Source organism: Lithobates pipiens, unplaced genomic scaffold (assembly GCF_037356315.1).
Source record: "Lithobates pipiens isolate NorthernLeopardFrog02 unplaced genomic scaffold, aLitPip1_a1.2 Scaffold_19, whole genome shotgun sequence".
Classification (NCBI taxonomy): Eukaryota; Metazoa; Chordata; class Amphibia; order Anura; family Ranidae; genus Lithobates; species Lithobates pipiens.
Genome location: NW_027507764.1, coordinates 236,181,743 through 236,208,207, shown reverse-complemented (window position 1 = coordinate 236,208,207; position 26,465 = coordinate 236,181,743). Strand labels below are relative to the sequence as shown.

Below are 26,465 nucleotides of genomic sequence, written 5' to 3'. Positions count from 1 at the left end.
ATCTCGAGAGAGACTGTCCATCCTGATGTACCAAAAACGACCCCCTTACCGCCGGGCGCACCGCCAAAAAACTTCGCACCAACCCAATAGGGCACAAAGGCGAACCGGGCAAGGAAAACACCTGCACCGTCTTACCCTTGCCCCGCTGATCCGTTTTTGAGCGGCATACCAGGATGGACCTGTCTCCCTCACACACCACCACATCCCAGCCCAAACCTCCCTGCCGGCTCCGCGATGGACTAACCAGTTCGCTAACCCGCAAAGCCCCAAAAAATGCCAAAGCAAACGCTGCTCTGAACAAGACCACCTCGTATGGCGATGAACATGTACCCTGTAATTGCGCCAACAACCTGCCCAAAAGCTCGAACGAAACCGGGCGCCTGGAATCGCTCCTGACGTGAGAACGCCTGTAACCCTTCATGTCTGACCCAAAAATCCTTTGTTGCGTCCGGCAAACCACTAAACTTGAACCAGAATGGCAGCCCAGACAACTTTTTATTAAGCCTGGACACGGATACCGACACCCCAGCTTCGAAATTCCTGGAAACAAAATAGATAACCATTAAAACGCAGGTCCCATTCCTCCTGAACTTCCGAGACCTGCTGCATGAAGGCAGCCCATTCCTCCCACACCTTGGTGTATGCTGACCACGTCGTCTCGCTCACCGACCGTCGTATGCAGCCCGCTACTCGTCCAAGACAATCCTCCACAGCCATTCTGCCCCCGGTGCCAACTCCCGAATCCTGTCCCACTGGAAGCGTGACAAAGCATCAGCGATTTCGTTCTCCACACCCGGAAGATGAACAGCATAAATAAAAACATTTAACTGTAAGCAGCGCAGTACGAGGTGCCTGAGCAACTTGACCACCGGCGGCAACGCCGCCGACACCTTGTTGATCACTTGCACCACCCCCAAGTTGTCCCCATGAAACCGCACCTTCAAATTCCGGAAAGCCTCGCCCCACAATTCCACAACCAAGACCACCGGAAACAGTTCCAACAGCAACATGTTTTTAACCAGGCCCGCTGCTTTCCACGAATCCAGCCAAGGCCCTGCGCTCCATTTCCCCTGGAAAAAGGCACCGAAACCCGCTGCCCCCGCTGCATCCGTGTACAGCTCCAGGTCAAAGTTGCTGACAGGGCCCGACATCCACCACGCCCTGCCGTTGAATTTAGCCAGGAACGCGTGCCATGTCGCCAGATCATCCCTATGTGCCTTCACCAAGCGCACATAGGGCTTGGGCGAGGTGGCCCCAGCGGTACTGGCCGACAGCCGTCGGCAGAACACCCTCCCCATTGGCAGTATGCGACATGCAAAGTTAAATTTACCCAGCAGCGATTGTAACGGCCTAAGTTGCACCTTGCGTAATCCTATCATCCCACGAATCTCCGCTTGGAGCGCCCTCAACTTCTCCTCTGGCAGCCTACATTCCATCTTCTCGGAATCCAACACAATGCCCAAGAAGCTCAACACCGTCTGCGGGCCCTCCGTCTTGTCCGGTGCCAAGGGGACTCCAAACTTCTCCGCAACATGTTCCAACGTAGCCAACAGTATTGCGCACAACTCCGAAGCAGGCGGGCCCAAGCAGAGGAAGTCGTCCAAATAATGTATTATCGAATTCAGTCCAGCGACGTCCAACACCACCCACTCAAGGAATGAACTGAATCTTTCAAACAGCGCACACGATATGGAACACCCCATGGGAAGGCATCTATCGACGTAGAATTCCTCCTGCCAATGACAACCCAGCAGTCGGAAGCTGTCCGGATGGACCGGGAGCAAACGGAAAGCCGATTCAATATCGGTCTTTGCCATCAATGCTCCCTTCCCATACTTCCTGACCCAAAAAAACTGCCGCGTCAAAGGATGTATAAGAAACCGCGCAGATCTCCGGGTCAATAGCGTCATTCACCGATCCCCCTTTTGGATACGAGAGATGATGAATGAGCCTAAATTTGTTAGGCTCTTTCTTGGGCACCACACCCAAGGGCGACACCACCAAATTCGTAATGGGCGCGATAGTGAAGGGGCCACTCATGCGCCCCAACGACACCTCCTTCTCCAGTTTTGCAGATACCACCCCGGCGTGTAATAACGCCGATCGCAAATTGCGTGCCAACGGGGGCATCTCACCCAGTTGCGTCGGGATATGAAAACCCTCCGTAAACCCCCAGGCCAGCAACTGCGCCGCCTCCCGATCTGGATACCCATCGAGAAAAGGCAGCATCTTTCCCACTTTCACCAGTGTTGTCCCCTTTTCCAACAGCATCACTGGACTTGCCTTTTCCCTGTTTGAAACAGCGGGACGAGGGATGACCCCCGCCGCAGCCAGAACATTCGTGCTTGTACTTGTATGACCCTCCGAACCCAAAAGACCCTTCATTGAACTGCCAACACATCCCCTTTTTCCTTGTGGCCGATTGTCCGGGGTTAGTGGACCCACCGGCCCCACCTGGAAAAAACTGACTAGTCTACCTCGCCGAGGTCATAAGGCGCATCCATAAGCTGATATCCTTATGATCCCATCTCAAGGATGGGCGAAAAGGCCTCCGCTGACGAAATTGCTCTTCGTAACGCAACCAAGCCTTTCCCCCGTAAACCCTGTAGGCCTCTCCCACGGCATCCAAGTAGCAAAACAGCGCCGAGCAGTGTTCCGGGTTCTTCTCCCCTATCACACTAGCCAAAATAGCAAACGCCTGTAACCAATTAGTAAACGTCCTGGGAATGAGCCTATACCTCTGCTTCTCCTCGTCCTCCTTCTTGTGATCCTCCGGCTTCACCCTATCCAGGTTGAACTTCTCCAGCGGCAGAAGGGCGAAGATCTCGACGTACTCCCCTTTCCATATCTTCTCACGTATCTCAGGCTTCAGATGAGCCCCGAGGGGCCCCTTGAAGCACACATAAACCTCGCATTTCGCCGTATCCGCCAAGTCCTGTTTTTTGGTGGTCTCCGCAGCAGCCCCCTCCGCGGGCGTTTTTTCTGCCCCTTGGCCACCCCAGCCACCGCGCTGGCAGGTGCCGCCGGCTCCACAGCCACCACCGCTGGACCCCCCGAGCCCGGGACCACCCACGCCGCCGCTGGGGCCTGTTCCCCACCCCCGCCTGGCTCAAACCGATGGACCAGCTCCTTCAAACCCGCCAAAAAACCCCGTAACCCCACATCCGCCGCTGCGCGATCCGAGACCACCGTGGCCGGAGCATTGGGCGCGGTCCCCGCTGACCGCCCCGTGCAGCCCTGCCCCACCCCCGCATTACCCCCCACAGTACAAGGCATAACAGAAAAGACAGAAGCAGACTCACTGCAGTGCCTGGATGGAGTCCCACCAGCCGAGGGTCCCGAGTCCACCGCTGCTGGAAGTCCTTGCTGCCCCTCGTCCTCTGACTGCGACAGCTCTCCCTCCGAGCGGACGTCCGCCAACTCCGCCTCGCTCGCCAACTGCCCTCCAGCGGAATCGTCACTGGATGCCGGGGATCTGCGGAGCTTCCTGTTCTTCTGCAGCACGCCAGATCCGCCCGCCGACTTCCGCAAAGACTTGCCTGGGCCAGCTCGCCTCCACTCACAGTGCCGACCAAGACCACTGCCTGCAGCCGCCATCTCCCCTCCGTCCGCCACAGCCCCCCGTCCCACTGCAGGGGGCACCTGCCGTCCATCCACCCCAGGAGTGCCACTTGCTGAATGTCCCCTGAGCCCAGCGGCCATCTTCCCGGAGCGTCACCCTTGCCAGCCCCGCCCCCGCCGTCTCAAGGCCTGGAGCTGGGGCCCCCCCGCACAGTCTTGGGCCTCCTGCCCATGCCAGCATCCAGCTTAGAACTGCCAGTACCACACCCCATCCGACCAGGGCCAGTGCCACGTCTCACAGCGCCTCCCCCCGCCGCAGGCCCCGCGGGCGGGCCCGAGTGAGCCCTGCAGTCTCTACTTCCATAGCCACGAGTCCCAGCGAGGGGGGGAGGGGGTCCGGCGAAAAGCGAGCCGGCGGTCGCGATCGCCGCGCTCGCGCCGTCACCTGACTGTCCCGCTCAGCCGCCGGGGGTACCTCACCCAGCGCCGCCGCCAGCCTCACCTCCAGCCATCCGGGTCCCTGGGATGCCGATTCGGCCCGCAGCCGAGCGAACAGCTCCTCCACGGCCACCATGTTCTCAAGCTTGTTTCTCCCCGCAGACTGAGGAGGGGAGGGCCGCCCACTCTACACATTAACTCTGCTCCTCCCCTCTCAGTCTCTGCAAAGCACCGCCCACTCACCAATGTCCAGTCCACAGTTAACCATGTCATGCCCGCCCTTAGCCTATGTTCTCCTTTCTTTTTGCTCCAGGCTTTCTTACATTTGGGTAGGCTCATATCTGATGGCAGAGGTGGATTGTTTGGCTGGGGCTGATTGCACCATGTCAGACCATGCTGAAAGTATAGGTTGTACAAACTGACATTTTAAGCCTCCCTGTCCAACAAAAGACTGAGCAGACACAATGCACTCAGCAATCGCCTGTGGAGAACAGGCTGAGTAGTGTTCACAAAAATCAGCAGGATCATCTTCAAAAAGCCATACTAAAGATACAACCTGATTCATATTAAAAGGAGGAGTGAAATCATCATGGCCATCTGGGATACAGGGCAGGGCCAGCTCAGTACAGATCTTGATCAAAGGCTGCACCTCCCCAAACAATATATAACCCTGATCGACCAGGGCGTGAGCCAAACGGATAGCCGCAAACAACTGGTCACTACTTCATCCTTTCAAAGCCTGGCGGCAATAATCACTACTCTCAGATGTCAGCAGAGAAAAATAAATAACCTCATCAGCATTCATGTTTGCAACCAAACTGAAGCAAAATGGTTCCCCTGTGCAGCCACTTCTGGTTAGGAATGGCCCTGGTATTCTGTCATGAACTAGAAGTGACCAGAACTGTGTGACTGCGACAGAGTGAACCAGACATAAATAGGTGAAAGTACGTTTATTAAAGTAAATACATATAAATGTGAATACACCACCAATACAAACTGCGTGAACAAACCAAACAACCTAACAGTGAAGATAAACAAACAAACCAGCATATGTAGCAAAAGGGCATACCAGAATCGTAGTCAAGTCAGGCCAGGGTCATAAATAGGAGGTCAGCAGATGGGGGGGGGGGGCAAGGAGAAAGGGATGCAGGAATAGATAGGATTAGTTACAACAGGTTCAGGAGGCAGGATGCAGGAATCAAGGTTCAAGATCAGGTATCAGGTATCAGGTATAAGGTCAGGGCACAAGGACAATACCAGGGCAAGGTGTGTGTGCACTTGCCGGGTATTTATACAATGGCTGCTATCAGTCATGTGACACCTGACTGCAGAAGGTAATACCTGCTCCACACTGCCAGGATCCCTCCGCTGGTGGACGCCAGTACCGCGGACCAAAGATTACATAATTCCAGCAGGAGACACCTGTTGGTGGATCTCAGTACTGCACGCCAAATGATTGATATTACCAGCGGAGGGAACCTTTCCTGACAGGCTGTGACAGGTACTCAAATACTCTGATGGACTGTGACAGGTACTCTGATGGACTGTGATTGACAGGTACTATGAGGGGTGGTTCCTCTTTATTGGGGGGGGGGGGCAATCAGTGTGATTGGTGTACACTGTAGGCGGTAACGAGATGTTACTGCAATCTCCTCCTCACACACGATCGGTGTGTGAGGAGGAGAACCCGGTAACATCTTGTTACCGCGGTTTGTTTATATTTTAGTGATCGGCTGTGAAAGGATCACAGCCGATCACGTGGGTAAACAGCCGGCCAATGGCTGTTTACCAGCGTCGGTGACGAGCAGTGTTCCTGCATGCGCCGTGCACAGTGGGGGTGTGACCATCTGTGATCGGCCGTGACTTCATCACGGCCGATCACATGGTAAACAGCCATAACCAATGGCTGTTCACCCCCTTTGGTGGCAAGCGATGTCTCTGTGACATGCCACCACCGAGGAAACAGGGATGTGCGCGCACGATCGCGCGCATTCCCTGTTTAAAAGGGAGGCCGTCATATGACGGCCTCCCGCCACAATAGGTGCGCCGCCTGGCCGTCATTTGACTGCCGGCGGTCAGAAAGTAGTTAAAGACTCTTTTTTATTCAAATGTATTCTAGATAATAAATAAAAATACAAAACATAGAAATAGAAATGAAAATAAAAATAAAAATAAAAGTAAAAATAAAAAAAATAAAAAATAAAGTAGAATAAAAATAAAAATACACATGAAAATCCAGACCGTAAATCAATAATCTTCTAAAAAACAATTAATGTCTAGTTTGAATTTAATTTGAAAATCCAGTAGGTTTCATTCTGTGAAATTTCCCTACGCATGGTAATATTTCTCCAGTTTTGTTCAATTTTATCTATTGCATCGTTTTTAAGCTGTGCGTCCCTAAAGTGTTTGGAAACACTGTAGCATTTGTATCCCTTTTTGATATTTCTAATATGCTCACCAATTCGTTTCCACAAGGCCCTGTTTGTTCTACCTACGTACTGGAGCCCACAACTGCACTCCAGTACGTAGGTAACATGCGTGCTACTGCATGTGATGAACTTATTAAATTTAAATTGTTGTTTAGTAACCTGGGAATGTAATTCGGTCATTTTTCTACAACCCTTGGTCAACCTACAGGGCTTACACTTCCCACATCTAAAAAAGCCCTTATAATCAAACAGACAATTTCTTAGGGGGTTTAGGCACGTTCTTTACAACCATATCTCTTACCCTCTTTGCTCTCCTGTATATGAATATTGGTTTCCTAGGTAATATTGTCCCTAAGTGTTGGTCATTGCAGATTATAGGCCAGTTTTTCAATATAATCCTTTCCAATTCCTTATACTGGCTATTGAAACCTGTGATAAAAGTTATTTTGTTTTCCTTGTCGGGTGCCTTTCTACTCACCAGTAATTGTTCCCTATCTAATTTTCCTACTTTGTCCCCAATGTGTTCCAACTCATTTCTTAGGTAACCCTTCTCTATGAACCTCTCAATTAATACTTTTGTCTGTTTATAATAATCCGTGATTAAATTATAATTTTGTTTCATTCTTATAAACTGCCCCTTCGGGATTGCCCTTTTCCATTGTGAATGGTGGCAACTATTGTACGGTATATATCCGTTCCTATCCGTTTCTTTGAAATATGTTCTGGTGTTTAGTCTGTTACCATTTTTAAATATCTCAAGGTCCAAAAAATTAACCACCTCACCATGTATTATGGTTGTGAACTTAATCCCGTACTGGTTTTCACCTATACTCTGGATAAACTCATCCAATTCCTCCCGACTACCCTTCCATATCAACAAAATGTCATCTATAAATCTTCTGTACACAATGATGTGTGGCCAACATTTGCCAAATATTTCCTCTTCCTCCCACTTATTCATGAAAATGTTGGCCATACTTGGGGCATACTTATTCCCCATTCCCACTCCTTTAATTTGTCTTTAATATTTATGATCGTGCCAGAAGAAATTACCTCCCATTGCCATCTGCAATCCCTCCAGCATGAACCTCCTTTGTTTTAGTTTCATGCTAGAGGAATGCTTCAATGCCCATCCCACCGCGGCCAGGGCATCAGTCTGTCTGATATTAGTATATAATGACTCCACGTCGATGGTGACAAGCAACGTGGAGTCATCAACCTCTACTGTTTTCAAGAGTTGGATCACATCTTTACTATCTTTCAAAAAAGCTTGTCCCTTCCCTGCTAATGGTTGCAGGAATACATCTAAGTATTCCCCCAGTCTTGAATAGACAGACCCTATACCGCTAATTATAGGTCTGCCCAGTGGCTTTGTTCTATTTTTGTGAACTTTCCATACCTGATAAATAACCGTAACTTTCGGTGTGTCCGGTAACAGGTAGCGCCCCTCTTTCTTGTTTAATATTTTATCTGCAATGCCTTTATTTAGAAACTCTTTTAGCTTAGATCGAAACTCTTTATTAGGGTTTTTCTTCAATTCCTGATAGGTTGTTTTATCCATTACTAGTTTGTTAAGTTCCCTCCCATAGTCCTCCTTAGTTAGCACCACCAGTCCTCCCCCTTTATCTGCAGGCCTTATTACTATATTTTTACGCTTTTCCAATTTCCTTATCCCTTGCCATACTCTATCATTACTATTGTGTTTCTCTGGTACTACATATTTTATCTCCTTTTCCACCATTTTTTTTAAACACCTCGATGTGTTGGTTAGAACTGGATTTGGGGTTGAACGTGGACTTGTTTTTTAAATTACTGTGTATATAAACCGAGTTCAAGGATTGCTTTTGACTTTCCCCTTTCTCTAAATAATGTTTCTTTAGGTTTAATTTTCTAATAAATTTCTGTAAATCAATAAACGCCTCAAACTGGTTGAAAGGTTTATTGGGGGCATATTTAATTCCTTTATCCAATACCAATAGTTCCTCATGAGAGAGCACTATATCTGTTAGATTGAACATTCCATGACCTAACTCTCTCTGTTTCTTTTTGCCTCCACCTCTACTTCTCGCTGGTTTTCTCTTCTCATTCCCTCCTGTGGAATTCTGTCCCACCCTCCTCTGCTGATTTGGAAGATGGGCATGGGGGGTCTGTAGGGCTCCCTCCAATCCCTCCATTCCCCCTGCCAGTGTTGGGGTCCATAATTGGGGTTAAAATAACTTCTCCCCCCTCCTCTATAACCGCCCCTCCATGGTCTAGTAAATTGGTTTACCATTGGTGTTTTTTTTTTTTTTGTGTATTATTCCCCTGTTCTGCTCTGACTGGGGTACCTGAATTTTGGACACTTGTCGTGGGTGCAGTTGCCGCTGCCCTGTTTAGGTTTGATCTGGGAGTTAGTGTTCTCTCATTTCTACCTTCCCCTCCCCCAGCTCCCTCTGATTCTTCACTAACTGAGGTAGTTGTAGATTTGGGTGTGGGGTCATCTTCCTGCCATTTGTACACTTTATCTGCAACATAATCCTTTTTGTCCCTTTGATACTTTTTCACTTTATTTTTCACTTCGATGTCCATTTATTGTGGATGATTTTTTTCACAGCATCCCTATATAATTTTGGGGGCTTGAGCACTTTAGTTGTTTGTGGTCTGAGCAAGATAAATTATATTTATTTATTTATTTGTTGACGCCAGTGCAGGAGTTGGGGGTCTGGTCAACAGACACAAACTGCAGTGGTGTCATCACATACACACATATATATATATATATATATATATATATATTTATATATTTATTTATTTATTTTTTTCCTTTTTTCCGGTTTTATAATTTGTAAAAGTGGTAGTTTAGTTGGTAGGGATATTAATGTATTTGAAACACATGGTCTAGACTTTATGGAATTTGTCCTTGGAAGTAAGGCATTATTATAGGAAATAAAGTTAGAGCAACCATCTATATACGCACATATATAGAAGTATAGCTTGCTTAAGACTCCATTCACACCTGGACGTTCCAGAATCATGGGCGATTATTCTGCCTGAAATGCCAGAATCGTGGAACGCGCTTGCGATGCGATTACTTCTAATGCTATCCCATTTGCGGTGCGATTTTTCTGGAGCTTCTTTTGGGTGACCGCATCTCAATTTGCTGCAATTTATCCTGTGGCAAAATCACACCATGATTGGGGTGCCATTAGAAGTAATGGCATCGCAAACGTGTCCCGTTATTTTACAACATATTAAAATTCTAAATTTGCAAGGTGCACAATAATATAAAAACATCATAGAAATACCTACATATGATACAATTACCGAACACTTTCTACAAATATACTTATTATGCAGGGCAATAAGCTGGAGGTGTAGGAGTTGTTTGATCATCCAAACAGCTCATACACCTCCAGCTTATTGCTCTGTATAATAAGTATATTTGTAGAAGGTGTTATGTGATGATCTGTATCATATTTAGGCATTTCTATGATGTTTCTATATTATTGTGCACCTCTATGCATGCTTTCTTTGGTGAATGCTGCTCTTGAAGTCTACAGTGATTGCCTACTACGCATCCATAAAATTACTGGTATGTCATTATCAGCAGCTTTATCGAATGACATGAATAGCCACTGATGCTGGAGATTCTGATGCCAGCTCCATTGCTCAGCAATTGTGCTACAAATCACTTACATTTTCTAGGACAAAGACCTATAATTAAATGCAATACATTTTTCTAATCTTATCTTTTAAATATATAACAGACATGCTATGGACATGGATTCTGCAGCAGCTGCAAAAGTACATGGACTGTCTAGTTTGTATTGCTACCTGTGTTGTCCTGATGGCATCTGTTTCTCTCTTTTCTTGTCCTTATATATCCAGGACAGGTGGTGTGGGGAAAATGGCTTAAGCAGCGTCCCAGGCAGCAACCCATCCAAATAGGGATCAATTTACAAAAAAAATTAGCTGGATGAATATCACAAGCATTTGCCTAGCTGTCACAAATTCTGACTAATTATTTATTACCGACTAATACATTTTGCCTAATATGGTGATTTCCTATAATCATCAGCTCCATCTGGTGGCCATAATATGATATTTTCCTTTTTGCGGTGTCTCAAGCTGCATTGTAGCCACTGGATGCAGCAGACTATCATAGAAAATAAAACATATTAAGCAAAATATGGTCAGAATTCCTAATGGCCAGATGAATGCTTGTGAAATTCATCCAGCGATTTTTTTTTTTTTTTTTAATATAGATAGTGCTCTCACCCTGTTAGCCCTTGTACACACGGACGGACATTCCGATGGACAATGTCCGATAGGACCGTGTTGTTGGATAATCCGACAGTGTGTGGGCTCCATCGGACTGTTTCTGTCGGTGTATCCGACGGACCATGTTTTCCAGCTGGGCTATAAAATTTTCCGACAACATGATCCGATCGGACTTTATCCGACCATGTGTAGAGAATTCCGATCGGACAAAGTGCCACGCATGCTCAGATCAAATTCCTAGACCAAAGCTATTGGCTACTAGCCTGAACGTAGTCCCGTCATAACTAAATTATGTCATCACGTTAAGTACGATCGGATTTTCTGACAACTTTGTCCGACTGTGTGTATGCAACAGTTTCGGACAAAATCCGACGGATTTGGTTGTCGGAAAGTCCGACCGTGTGTACAAGGGCTTAAAGTGAAAAATAATGCAGCTCTGGCAGGATTCTAGTTATAGAACTAGGTTATAGGGTGCACCCGGTGAAACAAATTTACTGTGTCAATGCTAGTGACAGACTGCTTATAACGTCTTTTTATTTTGCCCATAGTTTTACTTTATTATGTCAGATTGTATTTACATCTTCATATATTCAATATTTCAGATTTAGCTTGACAGGACTGAGTTGAGTCCCGTTTGTTAGGGATTACCAAAATCAAAATGTCTGCACTTGAATTCATGCTAAATATATTGCCATTGATCATCAAAAAAACATTTTTAATCTTTTAGTCTCCATATAGATCATGCAGATCTCATGGTGTTCAAAGAAGCTACTGTAAAGAACATACATACAGTAAATATTAACATTAATGCAGTCAAAGGTTGTTGCACTTTAAACATATTCCACTTCCAGATTATGATGGGCTGCTTCCTCAATATTTCTAAGCTGCTGAATCACCCATGTGTCCACTTTTTCTTTCTGGAAAATAAACAAACAAGCATCAGCCATGATAATGCATGATAATCTAGAATTCTAGGCAAAAAAAAAATCTCAACTATATGACCCACTTTAGGTTTGAAGCTGCAAGCACCCTCTAAGGGCCAGTTCACACCCCATGCAGTCCAGTGCATTTTTTTCTGCATCAAAAATGCATAGAAAGTAGGTTATATGGTTTTCAATGGCATAGTTCACCCCAGTGATTGCAGTTCCAGTTCCAGAAAAAAAAAAAAAGTAGAACATGCTGCATTTTTCCTGTACTGGACTGTACTGGAACACTGTAAAAAATCATCGAAAACTCTTGGGAACGCACCTAAATGCACCAAAAATGCACTGGAATACCCATGTTCTTATTTAAGGTTAAGGAAAAAAAAAAAAAAAAAAAAAAAAAAAAAGGGGGGGGGGGGGGGGGGAATGCACTGGACTGCATAAAAAAATGCACTGGAACACAAAAAACGCACAGGGGTTACATAAGCAATAAATTTGTCAAAGCTCATGTAGCACCCTGATGTTTAGGCAGGACTGCTATTCAATTTAGGCGATAGTTGCCTTGGCCAATTGTTAGGAGATCAATTGATTTCTCCCTAATTCTGGAATTGCTGCCCTTCTCTCTTTTGTCACTAGGTGGCTGGGTAACTGGTGACATTGGATAAGACAAGGGCATAGCAAGGACATATTATGAATGAATGGGGTATCTCAGCCAATGGGCAGGGATTTTCTTTGGTCCCTTGGCCTGCTGGGAAAGACTATTTTATTTAGGTGGGGCCAGGTGATCGGAGTTCTGTGCCACCTGGACGGCTGTCTGGGTGTTGTGAAAAAGGAAAAAGCTAACAAGTTAGTTAAACCACACTCTCTTACAAAGTGCAAGTGCATAAACATCAAAATGGTTAACACAACAGAGCTAATAAAAAGAAAATTGCAAACATCGTAAAGTGCTTAAAGCGGTAGTCCTCCATTTTTTTTTTTTTTTAAAGCCAGCAGCTACAAATACTGCAGCTGCTGACTTTTAAAAATAATGACACTTACCTGCCCAGCGTGCCCGCGATGTCGGCACCCGAAGCCGATCTCTCGATCGCCGCCGCCATCTTGGGTATGGGAATCAGGAAGTGGAGCCTTGCAGCTTCATTTCCCGGTTCCCTACTGAGCATGCGCGAGTCGCGCTGCGCAATAAGGATGGTCCCCGTGTGTTTCCCAGCAGACAGCGGGAGACCTTCAGAAAGGGGCATAGCTTCTGCAGATATCTATGCCGGAAGTGGGTGCAGATACTTGTACTGTACAGGTACCTGCACCCCCCTCCCCCCTGAAAGGTGCCAATTGTGGCGCCGGAGGGGGGGAGGGTTGCAATGAGTGGAAGCTCCACTTTAGGGTGGAGCTCCACTTTAATAAACTAAAGTTCAAAATATAAATGTTGATGTATTCAGATAAAGCTTGACAGACAAAATCTCTAAATGATTTCTGGATAAGGTCTTCCTCATATTCAACTATCATCACAAGGGTTAATCTTCCACCACCAACACCGGTCAAACAGTCTACTCACCAGAAAGTAGTGACTCTCATAACAGGAGTCGAGTACGCTTGTATGAAACATGCAATTGAATTGGACTCTCACTGCTGCGGCTTGATCCAAATGTTGTGGAGATAGAAAATGTTGTGACCTGCTTGGACACTGGTTGGACTTGTTTAAACCCTTGATGCGGGATTGATTGTTAGACCATCAACAATCTTTAACAAATACGAACGACACTGAAATTCAGCCACGCGGCTAAGCGTATACCCTACTGGTTTTGTCACTGGTTTTGTCAGTGCGCTCTGATGTCGTCAGGGGTCAGTACGCTCAGGGGCCATGACCCCTGATAACGTGAGAGCATACTGATGAAACCAATTTTTTAATACATTTTTGATATTTTTGACATACTTCTCTATGGGAACATTCCTTTTGTCTTCTAATCTATGGCATTGAGGGTTTAAACAAGTCAACCCAGTGTCCAGGCAGGTCACAACATTTTCCATCTCCACAACATTTGGATCAAGCCGCAGTAGTGAGAGTACAATCTGCATTTTCCATATAAGCATACTTGTGTTAACCATTTTGTTGTTGATGTACTTGCACTTTGTAAGAGATCGCAGTTTAACTTGTTAGCTTTTTCCTTTTTCGTTTAATTCATATAACGTGCTGCTCTTGTATTGCCATGATTTTTCATGGTATACTAATTTATTTCAATTGCGCGGATTCTTGGTATTTCTATTTATTTTATAATTTTAGACATGTGTTATATTGCCCTGGGCTGCTAGGCCAGAAATGTAAGGCCTATCCTGGGGACATCTGGCTGCTAGGCTATCTGAGAGCCCATCCAGAAGTAGCGCAAGGCTGGGACTGCAGGCTTTTAGTCCAATCAGAAGTAACAGTTCTGCCGGCCAGGGAACCTGTCGTGGTCGGAGGTAGAGTGGAAGCTGTCGCCACTAAGGGACCATCCACCTTGCTACCGGAGACCATTGTGAATAAGCTGAGGCCAGTACCAGAGCAGATTTCTTGCCAGCTGGGGACGGTGAAAAAGTGATAAAACTTCAGCAAGTGCCAAGTAAGAGACCCAGCTGGAGAGCAGAGGAAGTTTGTGGAGCATCAGTGAGTGCCAAGCCAGGGACCCATCAGGGAAGCGGGGGTGACGCTTGAGGAAGATACGGAGTGCTAAAGTGGAAGAGCTCTGGGGATCCAGTAGCTAGTGATTCTGAAGTCTAGTGAAAGACTGGGAGCTCATTGAGTGAAGACCCACAGTGAGAGAATGTGGGGCAATCTGAGAACTGTTTGTGTTGCAAATAGTTGAATACAATTGTTGTTAGTAACAGCTACAACATTGTTGCCATAGGAGACAGCGGTCCTACCTATACAGAAGTGGTGTCCGGCTGAAGGCCTTCACCTGTATAGCTGTCTACCTATAGAAGTCTGAGTCAGCCAATTAACATTGCATCTACCTAAGGGTGCCCTGGCCCTAACCCCTCTCTCTCACAGTTCTATTTAACTGTTTGCTGCCTGCGACTCTCGTTCTGGGCGGGTGTCATATGACATCCATTCATTTAAACAGGGAATGCATGCAATCGTGTGCGCGCATCCCTATTCCTTCAGTGGCAGTGTGTCATTGAGACACCGCTCGCTTCTGAGGGGGGTGGATAGCCACTGGGCATGACTGTTTACCACGTGATAGGCTGTGATGAAATCACGGCCGATCACAGATGGTACCACCCCACTGCGCATGCGTGTGCATGTTGGTGGCAGCATGTTCCCGGGAATACCACTTGTCACCGACGCTGGTAAACAGCCATTGGCCTGCAGCTGTTTACCACGTGATCGGCTGTGTTCCTAAATCCTAAAAGTCTCCCACGTGGTATTGCCATACTCAGGAAGAGTAGCAGAATGTATTTTGGGGTGCAGTTTGTTGTATGCATATGCTGTGTGTGAGAAATAACCTGATAATATGACAATTTTGTAAAAAAAAAAAATATATATGTATTAATTTTGCAAAGAATTGTGGGAAAAAATTACAAATGAAAAAAACTCACCGTGCTACTTAATTAATACCTTGGTAAGGCTACTTTTTAAAAAGGATCATTTGGGGGGTATTTGTACTTTCCTAACTTTGTTAGTGTCTCAAGAAATGAGATTTACCTGATGTACTGAAGGCCTGATCAGATGTGATAAATTTTCAGTGATTGGCACTGTATTTTGTAGACTCTATAACTTACACAAAGACCAAATAATATTCACTAATTTGGGTTATTTTTCTACCAAAGATATGTAGCAGTACACATTTTGGCCAAAATTTATGAAGAAAAATGACTAATTAGCAACATTTTATGACAGAAACAAAGAAAAATTGCATTTTTTTTTACAAAATTTTTATTTATAGCACAAAAAAATAAAAAACCCACTAGTGATTAAATACCACCAAAAGAAAGCTCTGTGTGAAAAAAAGGACGCAAATTTCATATCAGTACAGTGTTGCATGACTGAGTAATTGTCATTCAAATGCCGCTTACACACGATCGCACAATCGCTAATCTCGTGTTAGTAGAAGTTTGATGACAGACGATTCGCACTTTTTAGCCTCCTGCTTTTCCGATCATCTCTTCAGTTTGTGCTTGTGGGTTCGTATTTCTATTACATATTCGATTTTCAGTCCGTTCTTGTGCTCTCGCTTCTGTTTTTCAGCTCCGGCCTTTGTTTTTCAGTGCTTTCTGTTAGTTCGTTCTGACCAGCCAACAGTTTTGAAGCCATGAGGACCCTCACCACAGACCAGAGGGTTTATAACTACCGTGTGGCCAGAGCCAGAAGAGTGGTGAAAAACGCTTTTGGGATAATGGCCAGCCAGTTTCCTTCTATTCCACACACCAATCAACATGGTGGAATATTAACCTAACCATATAATCTCTTTAAGGAGAAATTCAATGAACTATGTTGCCTCAGTTGGGCCTGAGGCCGGACTTCAACAACAAACCGCGACGGTGCTTGAAGCTGGCCCCCTTGGCTTGCCCCTCCAAAGCGCCTGCGAAGTAAGACCGAAGTATGTCGAGTACTTGCGGGCGAGGGGCCATTGATATGCCAGAAACTGTTTAAGAAACATTTTATCTTAAATTTTTATACTTAAACAGAAAAAAGATTTCCTTTGATTTACTGCCTGGGTTTCTTTTAGCTGTCTCCTAGGTTCTCCAGTGTTGCCAATGTTGGCTTTTTTTTGGTCATTTTCTTCAATAGTGCAAATGTAATTTATTTGAGACATGAGGTGACAATCTCTTCTTCAGCAAACTATTATTATCTTGTGGGTCTGCTACACACACCTTGTTTTTGTTGTTAATGTATGTAATGCATTACTGACAAAAATATTTATCATTTTCAGTTATCAGTCACGAAAATGGCCTGATTGTGTCAAATTAGAAAGCACTGTGGGTGTTATTTACTAAAGGAAATTCCACTTTGCACTGCAAAAGTGCACTTGAAAGTGCACTTGTAGTGCAAAGTGGATTTGCCTTTAGTAACTAACCCCCATTGTCACTGCAAAAACCAACTTACTACAAATTTTACTATTGAGCATTGAAAGAAGAAGTAGAAGTAGAAGAAGAAGAAGAGTAGAAAACATTTTACTCAAAGCACATTCACATGTGTGTTAGAAAAGGGGTTTGGAACAAACCAACATCTTTAGTGTATAACTTTTTTTTTCACATTGTAAATATCCTTTTTTTTGGTTAAACATGCATGTTTCAAAGCATAACATACACAACTCAGGAACTTACAAAGTTCAACTTTGATAAAGTGAAGGCAATATCAGATATGTGTATGTCCAAACTGTGTTGATATTACCTTCATTAGATGGGGCGATGACACCTTTGCAAAAGCCAAATTTTGAAGATACACACAAATTGGGATTCAAACTGGGGATTTCCCTCCTGATCCCACGCCTCATGTCAACATGTGCTAGCTCCCATCATGGGGGGATCAATGGACGTGTTTTGGGGGTGCAACCCCTTCCTCTCACCTAATTGAGTTACGAGGAAGGGGTTGCACCCACAAAACGTGTACATTGATATCTCATGATGACAGATAGCACATGTTGACACACCATGTGCATATTCAAAATTTGGCTTTGAAAATGTTTTTTCTATGCAAAAATACACAATAAAACGGTACAATTTTTGTGTTTTATATTCTGCCTAAAACATCAATGATGTTCTTCATTTTTTGTTGAACATCGTTGATGTTTTCATTTATATTTTCAAAATCACGATTGCACCCAATTCTCTCCCCGATGAGGATCTGGGCACTTTCACTGGTAAAATGAGATTCTTCTTCCACATCAACTAAAAGAAAAAAAACAAAAACACACCATGTATTAAAAATATGCAGGAATAGATCTCTTACCTGAAGCTGTGGTCTCAGACACTCACCTGTTGTGGTGACAATTTTGCCCACTTCATAAACCTCTCCCTCCTCTTCCTCCGCTTGTGTTTTTGTGATTTTCCCTTCTTTAGGAGATGGGGGGTCCCTGGCGTCCTCAGATGTCCCCAGTCTTTTCTCCCCTATATGAAAAAAAATGTGTATACTTGGCAGACAGATATTGGAGGGCAGAAATAGGAAACATTGCTAGGAAGTGTCGTACAATTGTCTGTTTTGGCATAGTTCCAAGCTGAAGAACCTTTTATTTCCTTTCTAAAGCTGGAATACTTACCTTTTTTGTTAAAGTATCACACATGTAGAGATCCCTAGTATCCACTGGAGCACCTGTGTGGGACACCCTAAAACATTTGATGCTTGTGTCTTGTGCTCCTGTGTCCAGATTTGGAAACAGCTGCTGAGTGTCCTCTCCTTACACTAAATCAAGTTTGTATTTCATGCTAGTTACAAACCCATCTAGACAAACTTATTTTAGGTCTGAACAAATGTAGTTAACCTGTATCTGCCAAAAACATCTTATAAGTGGGCACATGAACTATGTTTCTTACGACTGATTACTGTGCCCATGAACATTAAAGTTGCCACTTTAAAAACTGTACAGCAGTAAAGAAAAGCACATGGAGTAGCACGAGCATAAGAAGAAAAATAGGAACACACGACAAAATACTTTTTTCCTGATTTTTCTGTACTGATCGTGCTGCCTCAATTTGAGGTCTGACCATCGTTTTCTCAATTGATCCTTGGATCGTCGAACCCCAAAATTCCTGTGCAGACTCTTCACAGCTTTAAGCATGATCTTGGCCTTTCTCACATTTGGGATTGGGTATGGTCCATACTTTCCATCAAAGTCGGCCCTCTTGAAGATGTCCACCATCTCTATAAAGGCCATAATTGAGGCCTTCAATCCTCCCTGGGATCGGGAGGTTCGGGGCTCTGGCCTTTTGTTTTTGCAGCTGTTGTCTCTCCGCCATGTGCTCTCCCACTGCTTCAAAAGAAAATGGGCAGGGAATAGACTAGAAAGAACACTAGGGGCGGGCGGAGTTTCACACATGCGCAGTGTATAGAAAGAATAACACGTGTGCGTCGTACGTACGATCTGTGAGTAGAGTAACGGAAGCGACGATCGTTATAATGAAGGTACAATTTTAACTTGGTGCATCAGTGACCTACACTGTGTCGTGGAAATTTGACTGCTATGCTATGCACACAGTCCATTACCTACTTTGTGCTTTGATTCCAATAAGCACCCATTTCCATCTTAATGATATAATGCAGGGGTCTCAAACTGGTGGCCCTCCAGCTGTTGCAAAACTACAAGTCCCATGAGGCATTGCAAGGCTGACAGTTACAAGCATGACTCCCACAGGCCAAGGCATGATGGGACTTGTAATTTCGCAACAGCTGGAGGGCCACCAGTTTGAGACCCCTGATATAATGCTTTCATGTTACCTTCCAATACATTCATCCCAATGAACAGACTCAACCATCCTTCTACGTTCTCCGTTCCATGCTTCTGCCCGCCCCTGGGGGCTCAACATCACCTTTTATTATCTCCCAAAGAATGACAAACAGGAAGTCCTGCCCCCAACAGGCTGGACTTCCTTACTACAGGAAATGACATACATTAAAGGGGAGGGCATTCACAAGAGGAAATGCACACGCCCCCTTTTAGTCAGAAAGGAGCACAGCATATACTGTTTAAAGTAAACAGTATGTACTAAGCTCATTCTACTGGGTCTTGAGACAATCTGCGGGGACATGGTACTGGTGTTGTTAATATACGGTACGAGTATATCAACAAGGCAGGTACCAATGTCCTCTTATTAAGGCAGATATGTATCCAAAAGGGATAACGTAGCCACGACAAGATAAAATAATATGTTTATCTCGTTATGTGGACTTCGCTTCTCTAATGTGCATAGTCATTTGAAGGCAAGAATCCCAGCGCATTGCGCTTGGTACCTACAACCCAACAAACATCCACAGACACAGAGAACATGTCTCAAATCCCATGAGAAGGTTTTCATACTGACTTTTTACCACTGGTCTCGATTTGACCCAAGTGCGCTCTTGATAGAGCGCTCCTCTCTCAAACCAGACACAGGGAGACAGATGGCAAACTATAAAACACACATCCTAGAATAAAATGTTATACAATCAAATTTTCCACAACAACTGCTTATGGATTGAGGCCTATATTGGGTCAAAATTAGGAGAGTTTAGCCAGACATTAGGGTTTGTCTTGTTTTGTGTCAGAGAAAATGGATCCCTTCAATGATAGGGAATTTCTAAGAATATTCATTGATATGTTCAGGGAGCTGCCCTGTCTGTGGCAGGTGAACCACCAGTTTTATAATAATCCAACAAAGAGGCAGGCAGCGCTGGAGAAACTAATTGAATTTGTAAAGCTGGTGATCCCCACGGCAAAACATCAAGTATTTAACATCCAAAATTGGTGGCATGAGGAGCACTTATAATACGGAGCGCAAGAAGGTCCAGGATTCCCTGAGATCGGGAGCAGCATTTATGTACCCAGGCTGTGATACTATGACAGACTGCATTTTCTGTTAGACCAGAGGGAACCCAGGCCAACCCTCTCCAGTCTTCCTTCCCCCTCAGCTGAGGCTTCCGATGACCAGTGATGGTCATCTGAACTAATTACTTTTGTAAAGTAAGTTACAAATTACTTCTCCCAAAAATGATTTGCGTTAGTAACTTGGTTACTACATTGGAAAAGTAATTAGTTACTCAGCAAAGTAACTGTGACAGGGGTGGCAGCGGGGGTACTTGAGGGGGTGGCAGCGGTGGTACTTGAGGGGGTGGCAGTGGTGGTGGTGTACTTGAGGGGGTGGCAGTGGTTGTGGTGCACAGTACTTGGGGTGTGGCATCGGTGGTACTTGGGGGTGGGGGTGGTGCCATCCTCTCCCACCACCACCTCTGCCTCTTACTGATCCCATCCCCCAGCACCACTGATCTCATCCCTACCGTATCGCCCCCATCACCTCTGTTGTAGAAGTGATGGTGGGTGGGTAGGGATGGGATCAGTAAGAAGCAGAGGTGGTGGAGGACTTGGGATGGATCAATTGCACTGCAATTCGAATCGTCATACAGTCACTTACTTGAATGCCTCCAGGGATGCCTTTCCTCATGGGAAGAGAGCGAGACCCTCCCCTTCACTTGATTGGTTTCAGCAGGTCAGCTGATTTCATTTTTCAGTGTCCGCCCCGCCTCCCTACATTCTCTCTCGCTGGATAGGTGGGGCAGGATGGGACGTTCCAGACAGTCTCTCTGAGTCTCAGCCTCTTCTCAGCTCAGCGGGCGAAGGCCCCCCTCCCCACGGCGGGAACGAACGGCCAGGCAGCGCGACCACGGCGGGCCTTCCGGGTGGTAAATGTAATTGCAGTAACGCCTCCCAAGTACTGGGAACTGAGTTACCATGATGGGAAGAGTAATCAGTTAGATTACTCGTTACCCTCTAAAGTAACTGCGTTAAGCAACTCCGTTTATTTTAACCGAGTTACTTACATCACTGCTGAAGACCAACCTGGGACTTCCAGGCAGCAACATGTGGAGGAGCCCAGCTTGAGTCAAGTATAGCATTCTTCAAAATATTTCTGGTTTCCAAACTAATGATGTTAAATATATGTTAGTTTTGAAAACGAATTTCTGATTTCACAAAAGTGTTTACATATTAATAGACAGTAGTGGCCACAAATGATTGGGACAAGACTGAAAAATGCTGGGGTCAAAATGATAGTCTTTTCTATTTAATAACATTCAATTTGCAACAGTCATGAGCTGACAATTGTGTGTGATTGATGAACCAAAAAAGAAAAAACTGTCCCTTTTTCATACACAGGAAAGTCGCAGCCAGGAGGAGGCCGTGGAGTGTGGCAGCCAGTAGCCTGCCCGAATCCCAGATCCCCCCTTGGCCTTCCACAAAAAAGTGCCAGGAAGAGGAGTAACCTGGAGGAGGTAGCACTTGGCATATTTCTGAAGGCTACCTCCTACCAGCAAGTCCCAATCACACAGTAAGTAGCTGCATTCTGAAGGGGGGGGAAACCCCAGCCTCTTTCCAGGACACATTGAGTAACTGGATGGGTGAGCCCTGCAGGATATCGATGGAGCTCCAAGCAGGAATGCAAGTGCAGGAAACGGGAATGTGCAGGCTCTGCAGCGTGAGAGGAAGGAGCTGGTACTGGTCACTCTGGGATGCCTGCTTCATGCTCAGCCCAGAGAAGCGCTCCTAGCCTCCCCTCTTGGAGAAGCAGCAGGCTGAAGTAAAGGATATCTTTGAGAGTGAACGCCAGGCTTCCCGATTAACCTGGTCGGTGCTTGCATCCAGGGCCAACTAAACTCCTTCACCTATGGCATTCTGCCAGCCACTTTCAGCAGGACATGTGTTGTGCAGAGTTTCTCCAGTGTAGATTCCATGCAGAGGATGCTGTGCATTGCCATAGACAACAAAAGAGCCAGGTAAGGGAGCAAATTTCCTAAATCCTGGGTGGTGAGGACATTTAGATTTTATTTTGTATGAACAAGAAGGTATCGCTACCATAACTCATGCTTTACCGATTTCTGCAGCACTGGCATTCTGCTTTATGGCTCATATGGCAGCCTCATGTGATGCTGCCCTTCCTCCGGTCACACTGCACGCCACCTATCACACTGCGCCGCCCATTGCCTTCCTTCTGCTCCAGTGCTTCCCTCCTGGCCCACTGCCCCCTCCCTGTACCACTGCCCAGATACCCCTCATGTCACAATGCCCTCCTTTCACAATGGTGGGTGGTGTTGGAGGATTGTGTGTGTGGCAAAATGCACTTTCGCCTAAGTAGATAAACATCATTGCCCTGTGTGTGAGACCAGTCGGATCACATGACCTAGACAAAGTGAACTAAACATCCGTTGTCCCTCCCCCTCTATGACATCACAAACCAGAAATGACAAGGATTTCATCACTTCTGGTTGCAGTTTGTTTACAAGCTAACCCCAAAGAAAAAAAAAAAAAAAAATGCCTAAAATGTGTTAGCTGGAGTTGGGCATTAATTTGTCAGTCACTTATATAAAGTCCATCTCAAACTACTAGTCCATCTAACACTTCCCACTCCAGATAGTTATTCCGTTTGTTCCTCCATAGATAGTGGAGCCACCCTAATACAGGAAGTGTGTTGTCCAGATCACTGTGACCAGGCCCGGACTGGGACAAAAAATAGGCCCGGGCATTTTGCATTGAGCAGCCCATGACATGTTAACCGGCCCCTTCCCCACTCTCCTCCCTGACAGATCCCCTGAGAGGGGGAGGGGGAACCCACCAGAGGTGTGGGAGAGGGGTGAGGGGGGACCAGGAAAGAGCATGGGGGGGTTGGAGAGCACAGGGAAGAACCTTAAGAACGTGGGGTGGGGTGAGAGCACAGGGGAGAGGTAGAGAACACAGGGAGGAGGAGGAGAGCACATACTACTCCTCCTCCTCATACTACTCCTCCTCATGGTTCTCAACCTGAATAGGGTGAGGACGTGGCACTGATGTGGTAAATCGGTTACAGACCAATGGGTTCAATAAGGAGATATGAAACACATTAGATATCCGCATACTAGGAGGAAGGTTCAACGCGTAAGCTACTGGGTTAATCCTGCGAAGGAACGGGCCAATAAACCGAGGTGCAAACTTCAGTGAGGGAATACGAAGCCGGAGGTTGCGAGATGACAGCCAGACCCTGTCCCCAACCTGGTAGGAAGGCACAGGCAGGCGTCTGCGGTCAGCATGGAGTCTGTACCTATCATTAGCATGATGCAAAGCCTCCTGGACTTGTACCCAAGTGGAGCGAATACCACGGAGATGCTCCTCTAACGCAGGAATACTCTGCGGAACAAACGAGTCAGGCAACATGGAAGGTTGGAAACCATAGTTTACCATAAATGGAGACAATCGGGAGGCAGAATTCAAGGCACTGTTGTGAGCAAACTCTGCCCAAGGTAATAGGTCAGACCAGTTGTTATGATGGTCAGAAATATAGCAACGTAGGAATTGCTCTAAGGACTGATTGGCTCGTTCTACGGCCCAATTAGACTGCGGGTGATACGCAGATGAGAACGCAAGTTGGATTCCCAACTGTGCACAAAAGGCTCGCCAGAACCGGGAGACAAACTGACTGCCCCTATCTGAGACAATCACCTTGGGTAGCCCATGTAAGCGAAAGATCTCCCGAGCAAAAATGGAAGCCAGTTCCTTAGAGGTGGGCAACTTCTTAAGTGGAATACAATGACATGTCTTTGAGAACCGGTCAACCACCATAAGGATAACAGTGTTGCCTTGGGAGTTGGGCAATTCCACAATGAAATCCATAGACAGGTGAGTCCAGGGCCTCTCTCCATTGGGTATGGGTTGCAGGAGGCCCACTGGAAGGTGTCGTGGAGTCTTACTCTGAGCACACATGGGACAGGCAGCTACGAAGGCAGTAACATCAGCCCGTAGACTAGGCCACCAGAATTGTTGGGAGATGGCCCAAATGAGTTGATTCTTCCCAGGATGGCCAGCTGCCTTGGGAGAATGGTAAGTCTGGAGCACTGCAGTACGGAGACTCTCTGGGACAAAGCAGCAGTCACAAGGTTCATCAGGAGGAGCATGGACCTGAGCAGCAAGAATTTTGTCACCCAAAAGGGGTGAGAACCGTGTCCAAGATACGATCAGGAGGAATCATAGGAACCGGAACCGACTCAGACTTGGAAGTGGAGGAAAATTGTTTGACAAGGCATCATCCCTTACATTCTTAGTACCGGGTAAGAATGAGACAATGTAATTAATGCTCGACAAAAAGAGCCCATGGCGCCCTTCTGGGAGAGAGTCGCTTAGCCTCAGACAAGAATGTAAGATTCTTATGGTCAGTAAGAATAAGAACGGGCCCAGTGGTACCTTCAAGATGTCTCCATTCTTTCAGGGCTAAAATGATCGCCAACAGCTCTCTGTCACCAATCTCATAATTGCACTCAGCAGGTAACAAATTTCTTGGAAAAGTAGCCACACGGATGCATAGCGCTCTCAGGAGTTAGGACGTTGAGACAGAAGGGCGCCAACTCCAGTCTCAGAAGCATCAACTTCTAGGATAAAAGGCAACGTAGGATCAGGATGTGCCAACACAGGAGCAGAAACAAAGGCAGCCTTGAGAGTCTCAAAAGCCTTAAAGGACTCCGGAGACTAACTCTGTGGGTTACCGTCCTTTCTGGTCATATCAGTCAGAGGCTTGACCAGAGACGAGAAGTTACGAATAAACTTCCGATAGTAGTTGGCAAAGCCAAGAAAACGCTGCAGGGGACGTAAACCCATGGGTCGAGGCCACTGTAGGACTGTCGACAGTTTCTCTGGGTCCATCAAAAAAACAGCAGTGGAAATGACATAGCCCAGGAATGTAACCTGTTCACGATGGAACTCGCACTTCTCCAGTTTACAATAGAGATTGTTCTCCCTTAGTTTCTGAAGTACACGACAGACATCTGTGTGGTGCCTTTCCAGGGACTTGGAAAATATGAGGATATCATCGAGATAAACCACCACACACACACACACGAGGACTTGCGGATGAAACCTTGAGAAAGTGCGTCAGCAACATACTCCTCCATAGCCTTATCCTCCAAAACCGACAAAGGGTTAACCTGGCCACGAGGAGGTATGGCACCAGGCTGAAGGTCAATTGCGCAATCATAAGGCCGGTGTGGAGGCAAACTACCAGCTTGAACTTTATCAAAGACATCGCCAAAATCACGGTACTCCTCCGGCAAGGAGGGGAGTGAAGTGGTGCACAGGACCTTGGATACCTTCAGGAAGCATGTCTCACTGCATTTTTGGTGACCAGGACAGAACCTCAGCACGTAGCCAATCAAAAGAGGGGTTGTGCCTCTGTAACCAAGGATAACCAATAACCAGCGGAAATCTGAGTGAGGAAATAACTTGGAATTGGATTATCTCATGGTGAAGAGCCCCTACGGCCATGGACAATGGAACTGTCTCATGAGTCACATGGGCAGGCTGTAAAGGTCTCCCATCAAAAGCCTCAATGGCAAGTGGAGTGTCACGCAGCTGCAGCGGAATAGAGTGCTGCGAAACAAATGCAGCATCAATGAACGGGCCTGCAGCCCCAGAGTCGATTAGCGCCTGTATCTCGATGGACGACTCAGCCCAAGAAAGGGTGACTAAAACCAGGGGCATATCCTTCTGGATAACTGGGGACGAAACAACGCCACCTAAGGTCTGTCCATGATAGGACTTCAAGGTTCGGGTGTTCCCTGGACGGGTAGGACAAGACTTCAAAAAGTGAACTGCCAGGCCACAATAAAGGGGCACAATCTCTCCCTCCTAAAGGCTCTCTCATCCGCAGAGAGACACGTGATGCTCAGGTGCATGGGTTCATCTCCTCTGGCCGACTCGGTACCAGGAGGCATGGGAGGTGAGGGAGGCATGGGTGGGACTACAAAGCTCAGAGTCAAACCTACAGGAGGCTTCCGCAAGCACTCCTTAATAGAAAGTCTCTCTGAGTCTGGAGTCAATGAGGATGGCAAACGAGATCAAGCTCTCCAGATCAGTGGGTATATCTCAGGCTACTATCTCATCCTTGATGGAAAACCGAGAGACCATGAGAAAAAGCAACCACAAGGGCCTCGTTGTTCCAAGCAACCTCTGCTGCCAGAGTACGGAATTCAATGGCGTAGTCGGCAATAGTTCTCGTACTCTGTTTGATGGACATGAGTCACTTGGCAGCAGAAGCGGAGCGCGCGGGAACGTCAAAAACCCTTTTAAAGGAGGCCACAAACTGAGGGTAACGCAAGACAACAGGTTTTTGCATCTCCCATAGAGGGTTAGCCCAGGCCAAGGCTCTCTCAGAAAGCAAAGATATCACAAAACCTACTTTG

General features: G+C 46.2%; 1 protein-coding gene across 1 annotated transcript in view; it reads right to left on the bottom strand.

Moving 5' to 3' along the window:
* Nucleotides 1–11,130: 11,130 nt before the first annotated feature.
* Nucleotides 11,131–26,465, bottom strand: part of LOC143998267 (uncharacterized) — a 258,980-nt gene continuing 243,645 nt past the window's right edge. Inside the window, exon 3 of the mRNA XM_077493940.1 lies at nucleotides 11,131–11,605. Coding sequence (XP_077350066.1) covers nucleotides 11,519–11,605 — 87 coding nt within the window. The 3' untranslated portion in view covers nucleotides 11,131–11,518. The remainder of the gene's footprint in view (nucleotides 11,606–26,465) is intronic.